The sequence below is a fragment of the Schistocerca nitens genome, chromosome 5 (assembly GCF_023898315.1).
Source record: "Schistocerca nitens isolate TAMUIC-IGC-003100 chromosome 5, iqSchNite1.1, whole genome shotgun sequence".
NCBI classification, from domain to species: domain Eukaryota; kingdom Metazoa; phylum Arthropoda; class Insecta; order Orthoptera; family Acrididae; genus Schistocerca; species Schistocerca nitens.
In genome coordinates this window covers 246,057,727-246,080,426 of record NC_064618.1, presented here as the reverse complement: position 1 = coordinate 246,080,426, position 22,700 = coordinate 246,057,727, and the positions used below count along the sequence as shown (strand labels likewise).

The following is a 22,700-nucleotide window of genomic DNA, read 5'->3' as shown; positions in this document are numbered from 1 at the left end:
GTGCTAATACAAGAGGTAAGCAGAGTATTGCTGACACGCTAATCCACATGAAATGCAAACACTACGAGAATGTTGCTGCTTTTCACAGAAACATTTGCAGCTGAAATTCAAAGAATACCATTAGAAGACGTATAGAGCACCATATTATTCCTTCCAGGTATATTGCACAATAGACCAAAATGGTAGAAAAAGAACTTGTGTGGAACAGTTGTTGTTCACCATTTGGAATGGGAGATGATAAGCAAGAAATGAGTGTTTTGCAAAGTATACTCTGACACAGTTTGTAGCTTTCTGGTTGTAGATGTAGGTTTCTAACCAAACAGCCCTGTTGTCCACTTCGAAATTCAACTTGGTGCTATAAGTCAAAATTTAGCTGGGCAGTCAATTTCCAGCATCTCCATGCATTATCGTCTGCTTTGTTTATGGTCCTTTTGATGGAATGTTACTCTCAACATAATGGTTAACTGGTTACGTTTGACCTATTGTCCTATCTGGATTCATGGCACACTTGTAGGAATCATGAACCCATGCTTACCTGACAAATCACTAGTTGAGTCATTTATTCATAGGTGAGGAATGTTTTGTCTATGTTGCAATTTTGTCATGATTTAATGATCGAACTTCATGATATGGCTTCTAAGTTACCAAAATGGTTGTTAAACAAATTTATAAGAGCTGCCAAACAGTTATTTTTAAAGATGTATGGATAGTAAACTTTGTTTTGAGACATTGTAAACTACAATTTGAAGAAAAAATTTCACATAAGCCCTCCAGTTCCTTTTACTCTTAGTTTTTTGTGCATTGTCCATCCAGTAATTACCTTAAAATGTCTTAACAGGAGATCATTCTCTAGTTATGACATTAGGTGTAAATATATGCTATTTCTCTTCCATGTTATGTCTGTAGTATATTGTTTTATGGTTATTGAACTGAATTTTTAATCCTGCTCCGAAACTTGCTCTATAAAGTGCTTCTACCTGTTGTTGAAGTGTTTATTTGCACTAGAAGCAAACAGTAGTGTCATCAGCAAAATGAAGATGATTCTCGTGTATTCCATTAGCACATATAAATTCATTGTTTTCCCATTTAAAGATACAAAAATTTCCTTTGCTACAGAATTTAGGTGATAAAGAATTTTGTTGAATAACTCTGTACTTCAGTTCTGAACTACCATTATCCTGATAGTCTGTTACAGCATTCATGACAAAGTGAAACACTCAGAAGACATAGTTAGTTGTCAGTATGTAACTTTGTACATGTACGCACCATCTGTAGGTATGTAAATGAACAGAGTTGGAATTATCCGTGACAAGTAGAATGGCCACCAGTATGCTTTAGTGTCCTTGGTTAGTTTTATCAGGCCTGATAGGATATATGAGGCATCAGGCCTGATAGGATATATGAGGCATCAACGACGTCAGATGTTGATCACTTTGACCGGTATGGACATGCCACATACCCATGTGAGAAACTATTATCAATAGATGATGGTTTGGAAGGGGGTCTTATTGTGGGTCTCCACTTGTATGGTGGGTCAAATTGTAAAATGTACGCCGGCCGGAGTGGCCGAGCGGTTCTAGGCGCTACAGTCCGGAAACGTGCTGCTGCTGCTACGCTCGCAGGTTAAGAATCTTGCCTCGGGCATGGATGTGAGTGATGTCCCTAGGTTGGTTAGTTAAAGTAGTTCTAAGTTCTAGGGGACTGATGACCTTAGAAGTTACGTCCCATAGTGCTCAGAGCCATTTGAACCATTTTGTAAAATGTACACACCTGCGGGGCATTCAAAGCAAGCTTGGCCAAATATTGGACAGCTTGGGAAAATAACAGGCATAATCATAAATGTTCTGCTCAGCCATGTCTAACAACCACCACAAGGTCCACCGTGTTGTGCACCTTGTGTATTGTTCCTCTTCACATCTGTACCTGCTGTTTGAGAACATGTAATAGACTCCATGCTACATGTCGTCATCCTGCAACATTGGTTGGAGACTTGCAGCAGCTGGACTAGGGAATTATCATGCCATGTGTAGGCTGTCATTAACACATCACACAGCTGCATGGACTGCTGATGAATGTGTTGTATTGTGTTCAGCAGTGAATCATGGTTTTGTGCTACTCTGGATGACCATTGTCTGCGAGTTTGGCGGCGACTTGGGGTGAGGTCATTCCTCCAGTGTCTTGGAGAGGCACAGCAGTGTTATTCCTGGTGTGGGGTTTGTGGAGTAGGACTGTTGATATGTTTAAAAATTTTGGGAATCTGATATATCGATATTTTAAAAAATCATTATTGGCTCTCGACATATCAAAAAAAGTATTGATATATCGATGGAAAAAATATCAACTTACCTGCCTAAAAAAATAGTTGTTTTTAAGTATTGATTTATTATTAAATATTCTGTACATCAACAAGCTAGCAGCCTGCCTGTCCCCCTTAAAGCAAGAATTGCAAGTCAAACGATGCGCTTTCACACTTGGTGATAACCACTTCATTAACAGTAGTAACTGCATGTAAGAGGCACAATAAAAGGTTTCCGGTGGATCTGTCATTGTTTCATCATATATCAGATTTGTCCAGAAAACTCAATGTCGACTTCTGTGTTTTTTCCAGTTTCTGCCAATACCAGTGACATAGCAGTTGTAGTGCCACAATTGCGTGGTTAAGCTAAATATTGCAGTCTCTGGTAGTGCCAACTAAATCAGCATTTCCTCTCACACGTCTCTGCCCACTGTAAAAACCAGTGCTGTCATTCAGATATTTGTTCACCATTTTCAGCAGCTGATTTTGAAGACTGCTGATGTGAGGAAACAGCACACTAGTGGCATTAAAAATTGTTTAACACAACAGGTATGCTGTTTCGTCACATCGGAAGTCTTGTTATTCCAGTCACACCACCACCACCACCACCACCACCACCACCACCATGCAGTGCAATTGGACTACATCTTTTGCGCTACATATACTTGCTTCAAGTAGTCAGAGAGAAAGATTGGATGTGATGAAAGCTCAAAAAGTAGTAAGACTCATTCACACAGTAAAAGTAAAATTGTTCTTAAACTTGAAAATAACAGCTTCAAATATTTAATGAAAAAGGTGAAAAAATGTAATATAAAATACAAATATCGACAGTTGATAGTCATTTTGATGTTGATATATCGGGAAAAAAATATTGCATTATATATCAATATTTGTTTGGTAAAATAAAGCAGCCTGTCACAGATTTCCTGCATTCACATGTTATCTCTCATGTGACAATATCATGGCACCATTTTTCTGCAGGGAGGTGATAGTCCACAAATGACACGTGTCTATGGACTGTTCGCATGATGTTGAGCTACTTCTGTAGCCAGAAAGATCCTTAGATTCTGTCCCTGATAGAACGTGTGGGGTCAGCTCGGATATAATTTCTGTTCCAGGGCCATATCCAGGATATCTGAGGACCCATTAAAACAGCTGTAGGCCAGATTCCCATTGGCTTTGACACCCTTTCCAGCTGAACCAGTGCATGCCTCCAGGCTAAAGAGGGTTTAAATGTCATTGTGATAAGTGGGCTCGTACTGCCAAGTTATTTGTAAATTTACTTGACTTTATCACTGAAATAATGTTTTCCCCGTCCCTCAACTTGTGAATTTTCATTTACTGTCCTCCCCTACTGGGGGGTGCTTCACCTTATCAGGTAGTGTATATATTGTTTGTTATACTGATATGTGTTAAATCATTGTCTTGTTTCTCAAGAGGCTAACATGTAAGAAGTTTTCTGCAGTGCTCATAATGATTGTGTCGTATTAAGAGTTTTAATAGTTGTATTACCTGTCACAGAATTTTGTGATCATCTTCTGTAATTGTTGAAAATTATACTAAAATAAGTGTTAAATTTTTACACAATGTACTTTCTTTTAAATATAAAATTACAGGGTGAATTCCAAACCCAGAAAGAAGCAGCATGGGCCATTAGTAATTTGACCATAAGTGGAAATAGAGAACAAGTTGCCAGGCTAATTCAAGAAGGTGTTATTCCACCATTTTGTAATCTTCTGAACTGTAAAGATACTCAAGTAATACAGGTGGTACTAGACGGGATTAACAATATGTTGAAGGTTGCTGGAACCCAAGTTGAACAAGTAGCAAATATGATTGAAGAATGTGGTGGTAAGTACTGCACATTTTATTTGTCGTAATATGATTCTGTTAAAAGACAGAGTTCTGATGATCAAAAGCTGTACCCAATGGTAGTGAAGAGTGGCACAACGGTTATGACACTTCTCCTTCTGGAGCACTGGCATTCAAATTTACATGCGATATTGAGATTTAAGTTTCCTGTGTGATTTCCCTAAATTGTAACTTGAATACTGGAGTGGCTCCTTTGACTAGGATATAGATACTTTCAAGTTTCTTCCTTCTTTAGACAAAGAAACTTGCTTCCTAAAAAGTAATGCCTTTCAAAGAGATGGTCCTACAGTGTTCAGTTGATCAGTTGAAAATACTAGCCTGTACTGAAATATTCCAGTGGAAGAATCCATGACATTTTCACAAAACAAGATTTGTACAGTGTAATGGAACATGATGAAAGTTGCTACCAATACAAACTATATCTAGTATTGCCCCGATTCAGAAATAATCATAGATCCAGGACTGATGCAGGAGCAGTCTGAGTTGTAGTGGGGAGGTGGGTAGTCTCCACATGGCCCGTGTTTACGTTTAGTGATTTTGCTGTTTCCTATTCGTTTATTGCACTCACGTCAAATGAAAACGAAATGGATTTTTGTGGCCAGGAGCTATCAAGTGAATTAGAATAAATTCACCTAATTACAGAAGGCTAAAATATGTTATTAATTTCAGATTTTATTTCCACTGTTCTGACAGTCGTGCATTAATTGGCTTGCAGAACAATAAAATTAATTTTTGTTGGTTTGCTGAAGAAATTTGGCTTCTATTAATCTTTATCGCTGAAGCAGTCAATTTATTTGAAATGAAGTGTTTAATTCCACACTGTTGGCTAGTTTCAGCTGTTCGCTGAATTTCAAGTGCACATTTTCCTCTTCTAGCAGGTACGGCATTAAGCCATAATAAAGAGCCAAACATTAAATAATACAATGCTGGTGCTCCAAGAAACTATATATTCGAATCTGAACATATAAATGTGTACTTTAAACCGAATTGTGCATTTTAGTATGGTTCACGAAATTCAGATGCTCTTGGAGTATTCTGTAATGTCTTGTTTCTTTTATTACATAATGTAAGATCTTATAGTGTTTTACACATACGAGCATATGAGCTTGCTGCGTCATTGTAGCTGCGCAAGTGCGATGACCCCTGACACTCTGACAACTTCTGAAATGAACTTATTTCTAACAGGTTGTGAGAAAAAATTGCGAATGTTGTTGAAAAGCATTACTTTCAAAGTAAATTTCCTTTTATGCGAGATGAACTATGTGCGAGAATGTGTAATGAATTTCTTAAATCACAGAGCGTTCAAATAAACTCTTTGAGGACAGCCATTTAGAAGAATTTCCTGACATTTATGATGCTGTTGAAAATTTTATTGGCACATTTGTGTGGTGTATGTTAAAGTGTAACACTCACAAAAAGATCACCATTATATGTGAGCTCTTAGCTTATCTTGCTGCTTATTAATCATAGAGACCAATATTATATGTAAAAGCTTTTATTTTCTTGTAGCAACACTATGTACATAAATTTAAACCATTGACTTCTCCTATTTGTGTGTTCTCACTGATTAACAATGTTACTATTGACTGACTACATCACATGCCCTATCTTCTGAATATCTATCATCGGCTGGCGAGTTCGTGTGACATGAGCTATGACTGGCTTACAAAAGTGCATCACAATCTTGATTTCAATACTTCTGAAAGTAACATGTGGTTTTTGGTGGAATTCGAATTTATACGTTTGTAATATGAAAATATGCAGTGTACATGTTGCTGCACATCAAAGATCTGTCCAGAACATGTCTTTCTTCCCCTGAATTTTGTTTCCTGAAGTGCTGGGAAATTGTGTGCCAGTGTATAAAACCATAACCATTCAAAGGATTGATAAGTTTTACGGTTCCAAGGAAAAGTATACAAAAAGTGTATTTTCACCCAGCAGAAAGTGTACTATTAACTGGAAAATCTGGGAAAAATTCAGGTATTTTTTGTCTTTGGCGGTGTATACACCCCATGCCATAACTTACTGTCATTTTCGATCATTGGAACTACTACTACTACTACTACTACTACTACTACTACTACTACTACGTGATCAGGCCCAGTGGACCGCACGCATCTAAAAGTTTCCTCCTCCACTGTATTCTGTCCATTGCTGCTATCCGCCATTCGTCCACATCTATTGGCACGTGGTTTAAATCTTCATGGAGTCCATCCCTCCAACGCTTCTTAGGTCTCCCTGGCGGTCTCTTCCCTGTAGGTGTGAAATCCAGGAGCTTAAGAGGCCATCTTGATCCTCCATCCGGCCACATGTTCATTGGAACAACACATTTGTGTTTTGTCATCTTCCTAGCCCAAATACCAGTCCGTAATTTGGCAGTGACAAGAAATGTGATAGAAGTTAACACTATCGTCAACCATCAGTTTTAGAATGCATTCCTCCTCCTATCAGTGGTATTTTTTAATTTTGTATCAAGGCAACGCAATAGTTCTGGAATGAACCATTACAGAAGAAAATGTGAACCATCTTTTGCTTTCAGCTTAGAGTTGGAAATATTGACCTTTAGCAGCTAAGGAAATTACTAGGCAGACAAATAGACAGGAAAATTGGCCACCACAGACATTAATAGGTTATGGTCTTCACATTTAGAAGAAATGGGTTAAAACTGAAAAATATTTAAAGGGTGTCAGATGTTGGGATTAGAGCCTACATTGTCGTCTCGTACTAAAATGTGAGCCACTTGCCTAATACTGTCTTCTGAATGAAAATATTCATTCTAATCATAACAAAATACTTCAGTCTCCCTCTCACATCACCTTAAAAAAAAAAAAAAACACTTAACTATGCCTGGACATTGCACTCATCAGGTAATTGGAAGCTTACTGTATATATCACAAATTAATCTTACTGCATGAAAATAGGAAAAGTTTAAGATATTTGCTAGAAGTCATGCTTGGGGGTTGTTAGGAAAAGCATTTATTCAAGTTACACGGCTCTTGGTCACACAGTTGTACCAAGCCATTAATGGATAGTTGTTTTTTCATAAAAGATCTGTTTATTTGTTGTTGAGTAGGGATAGAGACAAAACAGGGTGAATAAGTAGCTGATACCAGTTCGCATTTGTTTGTAAAACTTGTAATGTGTTAAAAATTTACTTTCAGTATCAAGTTTTGTTAATGACAAAAACTGTCCTGTAACTTTTCAGTGAAGTGTGTACATCTGAGAACTTCCATCTCTTTGGCCCAGAACCAAGGTGTCACCATTGTTTTGTGTTGGTTTCACATGTATGTTTATCTGTCTACAATAGAAAAATCTTTTGCAATTTAGTAACTGTTTATTTTTCAACAGGTTTGGACAAAATTGAAGCACTTCAGAACCATGAAAACGTTGAAATATATAAACTTGCTTATGATATTATAGAACAATACTTTTCAGAAGATGTAAGTATATATATTTATATATATATATATAATAGAGGGAAACATTCTACGTGGGAAAATATATCTAAAAACAAAGATGATGTGACTTACCGAATGAAAGTGCTGGCAGGTCGACAGACACACAAACATTCGACACATCATCTTTGTTTTTAGGTATATATTTATATATATATTTACTCAAATCTTATTAGTTAGCTACAGCTCAATTTTCCTGTTAGCAACATTTGTACATGTCAAAATGGACCTTGATTCTTATATGAAAAATTTAACAATGAAAGGCAAACTAGTATTCTTGTTGCTGAATATTTTAAATATTTTAGACATTAGTGTTTGTTTAAATGGTTTCTTTAATACCTCCAATCAAAACTGTGTAAGAATTCTTTTAACATCTTTGAAATTTACAAGTTTGACTTGTAATTAATAGTGGCATTGTAGTGGTGACAAAAACGTTCTTGCATACACACAAAGGTTCCAAACAAGCTACACATTATACATCTTTTTTGTTTTTCTTAAGACAGTGCACTAAATAAAATGTTCAGTGAAGCCCAAGGAAACTTAACTATTCTTTAGTGAATACCATGAGTTAAAATAGCAGAACAAGGAAAACTAAACTCATATATGCCTGAAGGCACTGTAGCTTCAGATACTTCTAAACAATTGTGTGTATTTCCATTAAAAATAATGTAAACCAGAGAAATCACTGCATTGATCACAGGCAAGTTGGGGACAAAGAAGCTAGGAAGATCCGTTTATTGGAATACGGGGAGAATCAGTTGGGAGGCTAATGGGGAAATTGTAATGAGTTGTGTATTGTGGGAGTACATTAGGAATGAACTGTGTAACTCGGCAAATGATTTTACTCTAAAAAATGCATAATAGCATTAAGTTATGCATGTTCAATCATTAAGTTCAAGACTTCATTATTCTCCTCTGGACCAACAGTAAATTGAATAGGTATGTGTGGCACAAGATTATTTGCCTTCAAATAGATAAACTGTTATGTAGTAGTCTTGCATATAATAGAAATGGTGTTTTAGGTTTCTGTTATTAAGGTAGATGGGAGAGCTAAGTTGTTAAATCATGTAACCCCTTAAAATAGAAATATAGTAGGGTGATTATTTCATTTGCCTCAGAAAGATACAGAAAATAAAATTTGAGTGAACTATGAGTTAAATCATTAATTATCTTAAGATTCAGTTGACTAGAATGCACTAGTTTTTAGTAGATAGTATTTAATTATAATAGTGACATGAATTAGGAGAAATAAGTGTGAGGAGGGGATTTATCAAAATAATGTGGTAAAATAGTAAAAACAGATTGAGTCAAAGCAGTGGAGTGTTATGTTGAAATAAATCGTGGTAAGTAGACAACGTTGAGAGGAAACTTTAATTTCAGATGGAGTTAGCGAATGAGGTGTGAAAAATTCAGCAGTAAGTGTTGGGAGAAAACTGTAATGGAATGTGATAGAAGTTGCTACCAATACAAACCCTTGATATCAAAAAATGTTTAAATCATGTAGTAAAGTGTAGACAAAGTAAACGGGGAGAGAATGTAAATATGCCAGAATGACTCTTTCACTCTGCATCGGTGTGTACGTTGTTTCAAAACTTCTTATCATATTAAAACTTTGTGCTGGACTGGGGTTCAACCTTGGAACTTTGTTCTTCACAGGAAATGGTCTAACCAAGAGACCTGTTCAAGCAAATCTTCAGACATGCTCTCACAGCTTCTTTCCTCCCAATACCTCTTTATTACTTTCTTTACTTTGCAAAAACTCTTGTGCATACCTTGCTGCACACAGTTTTAACCAGTCTGGAAGTTTCCAAACTGTGCACCTTCCACTGCAGAGCGAAGGATTCATTCTAGTAAGAATCTTGTAGGCTGTGGCGAAGTCAATTCTCTGCAGTATCCTTTCTTCCAAGAGTGCTAGTTCACCAAGTTTTGCTGGAGAAGTTCTGTGAACTTCGGAAAGAAGGAAAGTGGTACTATCAGAAGTAAAGCTGTGAGGCAGGTTAGAAATTGAGCCTGGTCAGCTCAGTCAGCAAGGCCACTGCTGTGGCAAGGTTCAAGGCCCAAATCCTAGTCAGACAGTGTTTTTAATTTTCTAGCAAGTTTGTTATATAGTTAAATATGACTCAAATTTAAATAAATAATTAAAACCAGCCTGTTCCTCTTTAAGGGAAGAGAATGAATAAAACAGAGGATGATATAGCTCACTCAGCATTTTCATGTCTCTTTCTGGTTTTCTGTGAATAGTTAAGTTTGCTATGAGTTTTAAGATATTTCTTCTTCAGATTGTGATTTTTCTCAAGAACTAGTGTGAGTGGGAGAGAGTAAGGAAAAGAACATATGTGCAGTAAATGTTATGTATAAAATATTTAAAATTTTTGATTGATTTATATTTGTTCTAGGCGGAGGAGGATCCAAATTTGGTACCTACATCATCAGATGCTGGCTTCCAGTTTGATCCAAGTTCAAACATACCAAATGAAGGATTTAAGTTCTGATGGACATTTTATATATAAAGTCACAGTATTGGACTACATTTTGAACGGATTCTCTTAAAGTGCTGTGACTGCTAAGCTGTTGAAAATGCAAGCTTGGTGCAGACCCTGTTATAGTATGACTGCTTCCATCTGTACATAGATTCAGAAACTATTTATGACAGTGGTGTTTTTTAAAAGGCTGAAGAGTCATGGTTTTTACAAAGAAAATAACTTACATTTGTAAGTACTGGCTTTTTAGTGAGATACACTGCATACTTGAACTGCTTAAAAGTGCAGATGTATGGAAGTCGTATAATCATAATTAGCACACATTCATATGTGGCTGCAGATTATATGCCTTTGGTTATTTGTTTGACTAATTAAATATTATGAACTTCTTCACTGTTACGTGGCATGTCATGCAGTGTCAGACATACTTGTGGCATATTACATTTTGTCTGGAGTGTTAATGAAGTACACTTGAAAATGGTGAAATTGTATTTGTCTCTAAATACAGAAATTGTGTGTTTGTAGTATGATGGTGCCTCTTGTACAAATGGTAACTGAATTAAATTGTGTGTCTGTAATAATAGAAAACACACACACACACACACACACACACACACACACACACACAACTTACTTATATGGTGCTTTCTGGAAGCTGTAAAATGTTATGCTGTGAAAGCAGATCATCAGACACAAGTGAGTATTACCATTTGTTGCTATGCCAGTTTCCTGACTACAGGTTGGCAGGAGGATGTCGTCACTAATTTATCACACAGTGCTTAAACTAATTCATCTTGGAAAAAGAAACATTCTAAATTGTTAATTTGACCATAGGTATAACCTATGTGCAATTGGTATGTTGTAAATTAATGAGAGTTGTTGTTCATTATCAAATTTCAATTTGTTTTACAGATACTGGGAAAATAAAGTTCTCTAGATAATGTACATATAATTCATGATAGTTACCTCTTAATTTTATTCTCTCAAAACACATGGTAATTACATATAATGAAATTAAAGAAGAACATTAAGAAACTTCACAAAATTAGTTATATCGTACACACTTTAAGTTGGAACTGAAGTTAGTACTGAACATGCTGAAACAAGATTCATGTTTGAAGAGTACAGTTACTGAAAGGTTACAGCTTTCTTGTGTAGAGAAGTTTATCTTGTATACTGCTGAACAAAAAAACGACTATGTTGATTTCTTTATTGATTTACATTCACAGAATTCTTTCTGTAAAATTTTGTTTTGTTGACTATTCTGAAATCTTACTGTGGTATTTGGTGGAAAATTTACAGAGAGATGTAATGGTCCTCTTGTCACCATTAGCTGCGAGGAGTTTTCTTCAAGAATATTAATTTTTCTTTCTTGGTTTCTTCTGTGTTTATTTCTTGTCTGTATAAAAGAAGCACAGCAGTGTAAATTCTTTGAGCAAATAGCAGAGATTAGATACACATGTTGCCAGTTGGGAATGATTTTGAAATTACAGAATCAAGAAGTCAGTCAAGTTACATATTCCTAAAATGATAGTAGACTAGCTGTAATTGTTGAATATGGTTTGGTCAATAACAGTATACACACAAATGTTTATCAAACAATAGAGCAAATCTAATAGAATGGAATAATAATATGAGAATAGATTGTTCCTACCACATAGAGAAGGCACTCAGTGGCTGACAGTCACAGCAGTCTCCTAGCTATGTGCCTATCTGCCACTCCTGCTTTGTGTGGTAAGTAGCAATCTATCTTTTAAATATTATCAAATTTATGTACGAATTACAAGTGCTCCCTGTTGAAGCTCAGAAATTTGACAGCTTTATTCATATATTAATCTGTAGTTCATACTTCTCCTAAAGCTACAAAGAAATTATTGTATGCCTCGTTTAGTCAGTAAATAGTAGAGATGTTGAGTTGCAGACAACAAAAGACTAAGTGAACTTTTGGCCAGAAAGCCTTCTTCTGAATTATTTAATTCAGGAGGAGGCCTTTTGGCAACAAGCTTACTTGTTTAGCAGTCTTTCGGTTGTTTTTGTCTGTGACTCATTGTCTCCACTACATGGTGAGTAGCAATCTATCCTTTTCGTAGTATTGTGTGTACTCAGTAAAATTTATTAATTGGTAAATTGAAGAGTAGGCAGATTCTGGTGTGTTAACATTTCTATTGAGATGTAGCTAGTGTCTATTTCCTTGTAGAGATGTGGTTTAAAATGAGTCCCGAAACACTTGTCTTTTCATCTCTAACAAAAGTGTTTTCATTTGCTTGGACCACCTTGACCTATACAATTTTACATGCTATTTTCTCAGGCAGAAAAGCCACAATGTGTGCAATCATAATGAAATTATTGTTTTTTGCCTGGAGGCAATAAGCACCTCAGTGTGTATGGCAAGCTTGTTCACAGCAGAATGTAGTCTATTATGTACCCATTTTAAGTGAAATGCTTGTGATCATAACAATCTTTACGCTCGCTCGGGAGATGGTTACTTGACAAGTGGTATAAATGTGGGGTGTATATGACAAACATGTATGGCTAAATTCTGAGTGGCCAAATTAAAAATGTAAGTATTGGTTGCTCTTGCAAAAACACACACACACACACACACACACACACACACACACACACAGTGGTTATGCACGAGTGACTGAACTCACAAAAATGTATGGGAGGTGTCTAGAAGACCCTTACCTCAAAACAGATACAAAAAGCTAGTTATGAAAACAATACAGTGAAACCTCTATATAACGTTTTTCAAGGGACCACAAATTCTGAACACTGTATAGAGGAAAACACTATAAAGAAGAAGGCTTCCAAATAATAATTATAGGGCATTGCTGAAGATCAGGATACCACTAATCAGTTTTGGCAAATGGTTCCATAGATGACATTTTAAATTTTCACAACATATGATATTCATTGTAAATAATCAACGTATCAAGTGATTTTTTTTAAATTAAAACATGGGGCTCGGTAGGTGGATGGGTGAAAGTAAATGGATCAGTTTGTACAGTAAAAAGTTATAACAGATTCTTAAGATTGACATCATTCTCCAAAGCTGACAGGTGGTATCCCATTCTTCAGTTGACCCAATTATAGAATATGAGCCCAATTTTGTTTGTGATATACGGAACAATTACATAAAAACACAATAAATGGCACAGATTAAAAAAGAATTAAGTTACAAAAAAATTACTTCAATAATTAAATTATCAAATGGAACCTAAGCAATCTGAAAATAACATACCTATGATTTTTTTAAATATTCAAGCAGGTTTGCTTATTTTCTATTTCTCCTAGACTCTATGGCAGTCATTTCTTGCTCCAAATGAGCAAGTTGAACTACTGTTCTGTCCTCAAGTCTATGGGGGCCATCATGTATCTCCTGAATGAATGAATGTTTCAAAGGCTTCAGCTGCCTTAGTATATGAGGGCACAGGGTCATCTTCCTTGTCACTGTCACTTTCACTACCACTATTACTCTCCAAGCTTCTCTCTGCAGTCAGCTCCTCAATACTTTGTACTCCTATGGTTGCCACGTTATCATCCACAGCCACGAAGTCCTCAAGTGACAGAATCACTGCCTATTAATTGGTGAAACTCTTACAAATCACTTGCAACTTCTTCCACAGGAGCTGCCATCTCATTCTCACAGGATCCCGCTTTTGTGAAACAGTTTTTAAAAGTTTCAGCACTTACTTCCCTCCACGAGTACATAATTAAATTTATTGCCTGTAAAATATTCAGTTTCAGTTGTGAGCTTTGCTGGCTTCCCGGTTTTCTTTGGTCCATCAAATTCAAGGCCTTTTTTACAAGGGCTGTCCTATATTTAACCTTAAGGGCGTGTATTATGCCCAAGTCCAAAGGTTGCAGACGGCTGGTGCAGTTGGGTGGCAGGAAAATTACTTTAAGGGTACGTCTGGTGGATGTGTCGCACATCTATCCACAAACAGCAGCACCTTTCTTGCAGCACTCCCCATTTTGACGTCAAATTCTCTGAGAAAACATAAAAATATTTCACTCGTCATCCATGCCTTGGCATTGTTTGTATATTTGCACGGAAGCATGGAAATATTTTTGAAGCACCTTGGATTTTTTGGCTTCCCGATAACCAAAGGTTTCAGTTTTTCACTGCCATCAGCGTTTGTACACAACAAAACGGTAAGACGTTCCTTGCTCTTCTTACCGCCATGGCAATTTTTCCCATGAAAAGTAAATGTCTTATCTGGCATTAAATTGAAAATCATGCCGGTTTCGTCAGTGTTATAAATGTCACGCAGTTTGTAGCCCTGTATCAGATTAGGGAGTCTGCATCCACTGAGCTACAGTTGGTTCGTCCACACTTTTACTTTCTCCACATTCCGATTTGTACAAAACACCATGACGCTGTCGAAATTTATCAATCCATCCATTGGACCCCTTAAAATTGTCCATTCCTAACTGCAGTGATATTTGAAGCGCCTTCTCCTTCAAAATAGTTCAGTTTATAGGAATGTTAGCAGCATGTGCTTGCTGAAACCAAGTTAATAAAACTTTCTCCATTTCGTTGTAAGTCGATTGTTTCAAACGCATACGTTTAGAATTTCCACAATTCTCAAACCCTTCCATTATCGACGATCTGTTTTTCATAATAGTTTTGAGTGTTGAAGGGGCCAGTCCCAATTGCTTCGCTAGCTCCATGCGACTCACGCCAGGAGATGCCTCCACTTTTTTAATAATAGAAACCTTCTCTTCCAGAGAAATATTCTTCCGGTTTTCACTCATGTCCACTGACGAAAGCTTTTAAAAAACGTTAGATCGAAGACACACACTTACTAGGCACACGAACTGTTTGCTGCTCAGCTCACACAACACTCTACTAAGTACTAATACGAAGCATAGACTGAAATGGCGCCAAAAAGATCGCAAGCAGAATGTGCGTCACATGTCATGTGACCGGGTTTTGCTGCTGACATATGAAATACGCTGAGTGCGGGCTTTTCGAGCCGGTGCAAACTGTGAAACCACAGAACGGAAAATGATGCATCTACATCCAGTCACTTAAACGTTATAAAGAGGCAAATAATTGAGCAGGGTTCCAAAAATATGAGCGTTACGTGGAGGAAACTGTAATATAGAGGAAACGCAGTAAAGAGGAAAATTTAACATTGTTTATATGGGCTTTTAGTCGGGCCGAAAAAAACGGACGTAACATAGAGGAAAACATTATATGGAGGAACATTATAAAGAGGTTTCACTGTATTAGGAAATTATGACGAGTTCGGAGTCACAGAATGAGTAAAAAATATTTATGATAATATTCTGACCTTCATTGTGTTAGATAAAGTGCAATACTATAAATTATAATTGTCCTGCTATTACAACACATTTTTGCAAATATTTTTGTGCATTTTCTATACGTTAGATTAAGTTTTCGTTCTAATTTATGTGGGCACATGAAACTTCATTTCGATCTTCCAGTTCATTCAATGTTTGGCTGCTGGCAAGTAATTCTACAATGTGCCATGGCTTGTCGAATGTTCTTTCTGATGTGATTTGCGGCATACTGACACTCTTCTCTATGAGGACATACCATTTCTTACATCATTCCCCGAGGAGAGTTCTTTTTATTTTTTAATGTGTGCTTTGCCAGTGGATTTGATGTTGCTGTAAAGATAAATCAAGAGTACTGAAGAATGCCACATCCATGAAGTTTCTCAATAAGTGAAAAGGCTGATTCCTAGACTTTCTTTTGCAATGAACCCCTGATTTTTCACTTCATTTTACATTCTTAACCTACAGTGGTCCAGAGAATTGGGCAATATGAAACTTTTTGTCTTTGTGCACATCACCTCAGTCTCACCGAAACAGTATTATGGGGATAAAACTTTTCTAATCTTTGAAGTCTTAAGTTCCGTTGTAATCATTTCCTGCAGCAATTCTTTGAATAATGGAATACTTGTGTAGAAATTGCCCATTGTAATGTGTGTGTTGAGGTTCCTCACAAAGCTTTCGTTTGTGTCTATTATACTAGATTCAACAATGGTTTGTTTTCTGTGATAAGATCCCAAAACATATTCATTTCCTTAAATATAATGCCAATTTTTTTCATACTCACAGCAATTCATACCTTCTAAATTAAAGCCTGGTGAGAACAAACACCTTTTACCCAGCTACTGCCCCATTTCTCCATCAGCTGCGTTTGCAAGGTGATGGAACTTATGATTCAACAGTGGCCATACCCACTTTACTTCACACTACCTGCCACATTCCACCCTTCACCACCTTGACATTGCGTGTTGTTCCCTGTTCACCTTGAACTTCATTCACTTCTTGGGGCAGCTACTCTTGATCCGGTCTATTGCAGAAGTTTCTTGATCTTTGCACATGATGTAGCAATAGCACCTTTGTGTACACTGATGCCTCTGACTGTGGTGTCAGATGTGCCTTCATCATTGGCAGTTAATGCAGTGCTCAATGTTTTAACTTGCTTTGTGAGATAATAGTCCAATGCGTGCTCAGAGTGACAGCTACATCACCTGTTACTAGTTCTGAGGGAATTTTCATGATATGGTGTACTTGAGTTATGTTGCATGGTGGTGGTGTTTCATTCCACAGAGTTCCAACACGACAAAGAAATCAGCACTTCTGTAGTTTCTCTTCACTTAGACTGTTAGAAGGCACAGTTTCATTATCCTGGGTACAATGTGTCTGAATCACTGTCGTCTTCAGACAAAAGAGCTTCAAGCCACTCCAGAAATGTTCATTCCGAATTCCTATCAGTTGTCCTGATTTGATTAAGCAGATAATATGGAGTCTGTGCTGTAAAGTGAAGGAGTAGCATTTTGTGCGTGAAACTAAACTTGTAGGGTGTATCAGTGTGGGTGATTCTTCTGGAAGACCTAGAATTCTCAGGCATAACATTTTACTTGGAAAAATTAGGGAAATTCAGATTTCATAAAATCATGGGGATTTCTGCATTTTTAACCTAGCATCAAAATTCAAGTTTACTGAGTTTTTTAAATCACAAATTTTAAAATATTTGGAAGCAGCATGCCAACACGCCGAGGAGACACTGGCAATCATGGGATCTTTTCGTAATGAGCCACTCACTGTCTCAGTCTGTCTACTAAATGTAAACAGAACAAGGCTAATGATTCAACGACTCTCCCAGCTGCATCTTGGTCCCTTGTGGTATCATGTACCGAAGGAGATCAGTTCTTCACTATGGTTAATCCATTTATTATTCAGAAAGGTGTTGATGCAATTGCAAGACACGTGATATCCTGTTATCGTTTATGTAATGGGACTTTGCTTCTGGAGACCATTCTTTTTCTCATGTCTGATCATATAGTGCTTCTATCGAAGATCAAAGCAGGCTAGGAAATCATCAGTCCAACTGTACATTACAAACAGAATGAATTACTACTAGTATCACTTTACAACCACACTCAAATGTACTGTAAAAACACAGCCAAATGTCTTACTTGTGCTAGGGATGCTTATGAGGGTGATTGCCCGCCTCCTCCTCCTCCTCCTCCTCCTCCTCACTGTATCAGTTGTAATGGTGACCGTGCCACCTCTTCTCATGAGTGTACAGTGTATCTTGATGAGCAGACCACCCAGCAGAAGGAGAAAGTATCTTATCCTGTCACATGCAACTTGTTTGCTAGTTGAAAGCCCTGCATTTTACCATCCAGTGTAGTACTGTTCTTTCTAGGCCTTGTTTCATGACGTACATTCTCAGAGACTTGTGACCTTCAATTCAGCATTGCACCTGTGAAATTGTCCACTATCACAGTAGCAAACCTTCCTCCTCCTCCAGCTGTGGAATGAGCCACCAAATCTTCACCTCCAGTGCCCAAATTTTCTGCTACACAGTCGGGAAAGGATAAAACGAATACTCCTGCAAAGGCTAAAAGTCTCTCCAGCCAACAAACATCTGAGACTTCATCTGCTAACTGCAAAGGCTCTAAGAAATCAAAGGCAAATGGTCTTCTTCCCTGACACGGAGATCCTCCTTATCTGCGTCGCCATGTGATACCTTCACCCAGCTGACCTCAATTTCACTGGTGTGCACCGCCTCCTACAATTTTTCTGCCCTGGAATCCGTTGGCCAACCCAGTGAGATCTGTAGATCTCGTGCAACAGGATCTTTCAGCCCCTGTGCCTTGTAGCAATGAGTCTTTGAAGGCTAGCACTCAGCAGTGCCGAGGTGACTTATCTTCATTTGTTTCCTTCCTCCCCATTCTCCATTATGACTCTTCCCCAATGGAATGTTCGCAGCATTAGAACCAACAAGGATGAATAAAGGATGCTCTTGGAATTGCAGCACTGTTTTCTGCCCTCAAGAAACAAAATTGCATCCTTACAACTGCTTTGACCTCTCGCATTTTCTCACATTTCACTTTGAAATGCAACCCCCCCCCCCCCCCCCCTCTGCCCGAGGATGGCCTTCCAACTCATACGGGAGTCATGCTGTCATGCTAAACAGCCAATAACTTAAATGGCTAACATTACATTACAACATTCCTAAGGCTGACTGGAGGCTTTACTCTTTCCTGGTGTCCTTTGATGAATACCATTTCCCAGCTGTGGTGACCAACTAGATAGCTAATGAACATTACCCTTACAGCATTATCATTACAGCTGCAGAACATTCCTTACCTTAAACCTTACACTTTAACTTTACCATGCTGTGTCCAGGTTGCCGCCTGGTGGACTGAGGTGTGTTGCGATGAGATTCACACACGGAGACATGCTCTTCATGTTTTTAACAGACATCCTATGGTGGGTGAACTGTATTCATTATAAACAATTGCGTGTGCAATGTCATTCCATTCTTTGTGACAGCAAAAATGATAGCTGAATTTCCTTTACTAATTCTTCTAACAGTTTGTCCCTCTTCTGTCGTGTGGGCCAACCTCTGTTGCCTCTAGGTCCAAGGTCAAATCCTTGATTCCCGACCTGACCGTAACAGATATCATTGTGGACCCTATTGCCATATCCAACAACTTGGACTGCTATTTTGTGGTGATTTCGAGCTCCACCCACTCAACCAACTTGCTCCAGAAACAAGTGGGGGGTGGCTTAGATGATATCCTTCTACTCTTAGTCGTAATGCTACAATGCCACCTTTACTATGAGAGAGCTAGATTATCAGGGTGTATACGACCTGGGAGATGCGGGAAAAACCTGGGAATTTTTTCATCTGGGAAAAAACCGGGAAAAACTCGGGATACTTTCAGAATTCCGGGAATTTTTCATTGTTTAAGTTTTCACTTAAATTTTTGTAATTTTGACTGGTAAGAACCGATACTCTAACAAAGGATATTACTGTAGCCTGAAACTGCAGAATAATACTTAAACAGTAAAACATAAACGAGAGAAAAAAATGAAAATAACTTAAATTGCAAAGGAAATGCGCCATATATGACGACGACATACAGTGCTCATGTAAGCATCTGTCAACTGAAAATGTGTCAAAGGCTTTAGGAAGACTATGCAGTGCTTCATAACAACAAATTGCCTTCAATGAGGGTGAAGTCGCAACTGTTCACATTCGATTTGTTTTAGCAGTTATGAGCGGGCTCATGCGCAGTTGAGTCATGTTTTAGTAGTAGATTCTCCCGCTTCTGGCTACAGGAATGTGGCTGTTGGCTGTGCAAGCGGTCACAGTTAGATGCTACCAGGGAAAGGGGGTGCCAAATTCATATTCGTGAGGAAAAAACTTGTTTCACAAAGCGCATAGCATCCAGCTGTCAGCATCCAGGTGTCTAGCATCCAGCGATATAATGTATCGATTATTCATATGATTTTGAAATGCCTCCCATATTTGTTTTTGAACACATTTTAAGCTGATTTCTGAATGAATAAGTTGACTTTTGAATGAATGCATGCATAGTGTACGTGATGTCTCTGTCAGGAGAATCTATGACGCATCTAGAAATAAACTTTCCACAGACCAAAGGGGACGGGGCTATACGAGCTTGAGGGAGTAAAGCCGAATGGATAAATGCCAATCGCTGTCAGATTATGTGGTTGATTGGGTTTGCGAATGCTCAGCATTGTTATAATTACTAGCGAAATCTATAGATTCAGACTACCAGAATGGAAATAAACTACTGACAGGAATAACAGATGAGAAAGATTACGTATTATCTTCTCGGTGTATCCAAGGAAATGAAATTTTGACAGAATTTTTGGCCAGATCGCTACACTAGTAAGGACCAGTAGTACAGTCCCCGGCTAGCAGCTGCATAAGTTCTATTCTGGAAGTAACGCTGCTCGAACATGTAATAACGCCTAACCGGAAAATAATCGCGGGATAACTAAACCTGTGATTCTGGTAGCTTTACTGAAGATTGATTGTTAGAACGAGGGGAAGGAGAAGAAATGGGGACATCACACAAATTATGGAAGAATAAGATGATTCCAAATTTATATACAAATTTCGTAATGTTACTTTTCGATCTCATGCTTGAGAAGCTGGTGCGTATGAATGAAATGTGAAACTATTTCCTAACATAAAGCTTTTTGCTTGTAGTAGGCCTAATAGGCATTTGATATTTGTATTTATTGGATTATATTCTGCCGTGTTATAAAAATGGCCATTTGTGCCAAAACAGTCTCGTTTATTTGGTGTGTTATAAAATTGCTGCTGTATTAGAAAGGCCTATTTTGTTTTATCCAATAGACAGTGATAAAATGGTCGTTATCAGATCGAGAAACCACACCAGTCTTGGGGTATTATTTGTATAAACAGCTTTTTCAGTATTAGATAACGACATTTCGATTTTTCATGTAGCAAAACGTTTGACGAACTTTGATGAGGTAATAGATTCTTTCGCAGAAAGGAAAGCACGCCATGTAAGGCTGTAGCAAGATTTGAGAGGAAAAAAGTGCTAGAAACTAAGGTTTGAAGAAATGTGTTATTTCTTGTTTATCTCTTGTCAGTATTGGTTTTATATATCCTATATTTAATTTTAAGTCACAAAACAGCAAGTTCTTAACTAATAGACAATAAAGAGTTCAGATTTTCTGAAGAGTTCTTGTTCTCTTGATTACAAATAATCCCGTCCACTGTTAATTGCGAGATTTTTTAAGAGGGGCAGGCTGTCAAACTGGCCGACTGGGAGCAGGAGAAGCACCATAGGACATTTCAATTTCCACTCTCCTGAATATAGTTGGACGTGCGGTAGAAAAATGCTTTATGAAGAGGTAGATCCGAGGCTGATGCGCAGAGCAGTCTTAAGTTATAGTGGGTAGTCTCCACGTGACCCGTGTTTACATTTAGTGATTTTGCGGTTTCCTCTTCATTTACTCTCACGTCAAATGAAAACAAAATGGATATCTGCGGCCGGCAGCTATCGAGTGAATTAAAACACATTCACATAATTACAGAAGCCTGAAATACGTCATTAGTTTCAGATTTTTTTATTTCCACCTTTCTGACAGTTCAGCATTAATGCCTTGCGGAACAATGAAGTTACTGACTGTTTGCTAAAGAAATTTAACTTTTGTTAATCTTTTCCGTAGAGGCAGTCAATGTATTTGAAACGAAATGTTTAATTCCACAGTGCACAGTTTAATTTTCTAGCACCTATGGCATTATGCCATAATAAAGAACCAAACATGATATAATACAGTACTGGTACTCCAAGAAAATTTACATTCCGAAAACCACACTGAAAAGCTAAATATCAGTTCCAGGTCTACTTCATTGGGAATATGGACATACGAATGTGCCCTTAAAGTATGCACTTTAAATGTGCACATTTAATTATCTAGTTCACGAAATTCCGATGCTCTTGCAGTATCCTCTAATGTCTTGTTTCTTTTGTGACATACTGTATGATCATTCAATGTTATACATGTACGTACATACGGGCTGCCTACGTCGTGATAGCTACCAAAGTGCAGTGTTATCTGCGCTCTGTCAACTGCTGAAATGAACCTATTTCTAACATGTAGTGGGAAAATATTGTGAATAGTGGTTTGAAAAGTGTTACTTTCAAAGTAAATATCCTTTTATGTAAGTTGAACTATGTGCAAGAATGTAGCATGAATTTATTAAATCAGAGCGTTTTACTCTCATTTAAAAATCAACTCTTTGATGACGAGCCATTTAGAAGAATTTCGAACCCTGAAGATCAGACATTTCTGTCATGAAAAATTTTACTGGCACATTTGTGTGATATATCTTAAGTGTAACAAGCAGAAAAAGATCAACAGTATATGCAAAAGCTAAGCTTCTTTCTCAGCTTGAGACCAATATTATAGTGAAAGCTTTGCTTCTCTTGTAGCAACACTATGTATATTAATTTAAACTATTAACTTTCCCTGTTTGTGTGTTCGTTGCTACTTAAGTGATGTTACATCACGAGTCCTATGCTCTAATTATCGGCTGGCGAGATCACGTGACATGAGCTACAAACTGCTTACAAAAGCGCATCGAAATCTCGATTTCAATTATACGGAGAGTAACATGCGGTGTTTGGTGGAATTCCCATGTATATTTTGGTAATACGAAAATATGCAGCGTACATGTTGCTGCACATCAAAGATATTTCGAATAACGTTTCTTTTTCCCTGAGTTTCGTTTTCTAAAGTGCCGGGAAA

The 22,700-nt window shown here is 37.5% G+C and overlaps 2 protein-coding genes across 2 annotated transcripts in view; one reads left to right on the top strand and one right to left on the bottom strand.

Moving 5' to 3' along the window:
• The window catches only part of LOC126260120 (importin subunit alpha-3), a 77,096-nt gene extending 66,041 nt beyond the window's left edge, over positions 1-11,055 (top strand). The window contains exons 9-11 of the mRNA XM_049957367.1: positions 3,913-4,147; positions 7,517-7,608; positions 10,020-11,055. Of these exons, the coding sequence (XP_049813324.1) occupies positions 3,913-4,147; positions 7,517-7,608; positions 10,020-10,115 (423 nt within the window). The 3' untranslated portion in view covers positions 10,116-11,055. The remainder of the gene's footprint in view (positions 1-3,912; positions 4,148-7,516; positions 7,609-10,019) is intronic.
• An 88-nt stretch (positions 11,056-11,143) lies between these two features.
• The window catches only part of LOC126260125 (uncharacterized), a 55,817-nt gene continuing 44,260 nt past the window's right edge, over positions 11,144-22,700 (bottom strand). Inside the window, exon 5 of the mRNA XM_049957370.1 lies at positions 11,144-11,502. Within this exon, the coding sequence (XP_049813327.1) occupies positions 11,299-11,502 (204 nt within the window). The 3' untranslated portion in view covers positions 11,144-11,298. The remainder of the gene's footprint in view (positions 11,503-22,700) is intronic.